The sequence below is a fragment of the Conger conger genome, chromosome 7, assembly GCF_963514075.1.
Source record: "Conger conger chromosome 7, fConCon1.1, whole genome shotgun sequence".
Taxonomy (NCBI): Eukaryota; Metazoa; Chordata; class Actinopteri; order Anguilliformes; family Congridae; genus Conger; species Conger conger.
The window spans coordinates 63,115,703-63,118,202 of NC_083766.1; the positions used below are offsets into that span (position 1 = coordinate 63,115,703).

At 48.9% G+C, this 2,500-nt stretch overlaps 1 protein-coding gene across 1 annotated transcript in view; it reads right to left on the reverse strand.

Moving 5' to 3' along the window:
* LOC133132743 (voltage-gated potassium channel subunit beta-3-like) overlaps positions 1-2,500 on the reverse strand; it is a 16,993-nt gene that overhangs the window by 8,599 nt on the left and 5,894 nt on the right. Inside the window, 1 exon segment of the mRNA XM_061248419.1 lies at positions 1,744-1,787. Within this exon segment, the coding sequence (XP_061104403.1) occupies positions 1,744-1,787 (44 nt within the window).

The window sequence follows — 2,500 nt, forward strand, 5'->3', positions numbered from 1 at the left end:
TCCTATAATCGGCTGTAAACCGCTCACAATCTCAATAATCTGTAATCTCAGATTTTATATTGCCGCTCAACCAGCCCGTAATCTCATATTTTGTGTGTATGTGTGGTGGTATGCACACATTTGGACCGTATGGACATATTACAGAAGTTGATGTATTATATTTTGCGTTCTCTTGCAGCCAGTGGCTCAGGACATGTTGTCCTGGTGGAAGGAAGGATGAAGGATGAAGGATGAAGGATGTCGATACGACTCAAATGGAGACACTGAAGAAACTGAGGCTGAAGATTTCACTCAGTGATCCAGATCATGAAGTCCTGCCTTATCCCACTCTCCACCTGATCCCTTATACCCCACTCTCCACCTCATCCCTTACCCCACTCTCCACCTCATCCCTTATACCCCACTCTCCACCTCATCCCTTACCCCACTCTCCACCTCATCCCTTATACCCCACTCTCCACCTCGTCCCTTATACCCCACTCTCCACCTCATCCCTTACCCCACTCTCCACCTCATCCCTTATACCCCACTCTCCACCTCATCCCTTATACCCCACTCTCCACCTCGTCCCTTATACCCCACTCTCCACCTCATCCCTTACCCCACCTCATCCCTTATACCCCACTCTCCACCTCATCCCTTATACCCCACTCTCCACCTCATCCCTTATACCCCACTCTCCACCTCATCCCTTACCCCACTCTCCACCTCATCCCTTATACCCCACTCTCCACCTCATCCCTTATACCCCACTCTCCACCTCATCCCTTATACCCCACTCTCCACCTCATCCCTTATACCCCACTCTCCACCTCATCCCTTATACCCCACTCTCCACCTCATCCCTTATACCCCACTCTCCACCTCATCCCTTACCCCACTCTCCACCTCATCCCTTATACCCCACTCTCCACCTCATCCCTTATACCCCACTCTCCACCTCATCCCTTTTCAACCAGTCAAAATGACTGCTGAATGACTACTACATTTTCTCAACTTTCTAAATGTTAGGTTTGGGACTAAAAGGGTTAAAAGAACAAAAGATTCAGGCTTTGGAATTGCCTTCACAATCCCCTGGCTTGACTACTATTGAAAATCTTAAACGTGCATCGCATGCAAGAAGACCCAAGAATATTTCTGAACTAAGAGGGTTGTGCAAGGTAAAGCAAGAATAGAAAGACTGTTAGCTGATTAAAATAAACGTTTGGAAACTGTGAATTCTGCCAGAGGAGGTGTTACTAAGTACTGACTGACAGGGTGCCCAAACATTTACACATGCCACATTGACTATTTATTAACTCATTTATTTATGTCAGACTGTTAAATTCAGCAAATAATTATTTCTTAAAATGTGCAACATGAGTCATGTCTAAATTTGTACCCAGGAGAGGCTAACTTAATGTTAACTCATGTTCAGTTACCAATTCAAAAAAACAGGACTGGAGTTAGACCTGCAGACACTGTGGCCCTCCAGGACTGGAGTTAAACCTGCAGACACTGTGGCCCTCCAGGACTGGAGTTAAACCTGCAGACACTGTGACCCTCCGGGACTGGAGTTAAACCTGCAGACACTGCAGCCCTCCAGGACTGGAGTTAAACCTGCAGACACTGTGGCCCTCCAGGACTGGAGTTAAACCTGTAGACACTGTGACCCTCCGGGACTGGAGTTAAATCTGAGGATATTTTCAGGGGATCTGATTGGTCAGCCATATTAGAGAAAGTGTAAACAAGGTGTAAACTCACCCAGACCAAGGCATGAAACACGTAGACCAGACTTCCCCAGGTTCCTGAAACAAACACAGCCAGTTACTGACGCGCACACACACACACACACAGCCAGTTACTGACGCGCGCACACACACACACACACACACACACACACACACAGCCAGTTACTGACGAGCACACACACACACACACAGCCAGTTACTGACGCGCACACACACACACACACACACACACACACACAGCCAGTTACTGACGTGCACACACACACACACACGCACACACACACACACACACACAGCCAGTTACTGACGAGCACACACACACACACACACAGTCAGTTACTGACGCGCACACACACACACACACACACACAGCCAGTTACTGACGTGCACACACACACACACACGCACACACACACACACACACACAGCCAGTTACTGACGAGCACACACACACACACACACAGTCAGTTACTGACGCGCACACACACACACACACACACACACACACACAGCCAGTTACTGACGCGCACACACACACACACACACACACACAGCCAGTTACTGACGTGCACACACACACACACACACGCACACACACACACACACACACAGCCAGTTACTGACGAGCACACACACACACACACACAGTCAGTTACTGACGCGCACACACACACACACACACACACACACACACACAGCCAGTTACTGACGCGCACACACACACAGCCAGTTACTGACGCGCACACACACACACACACACACACACACGC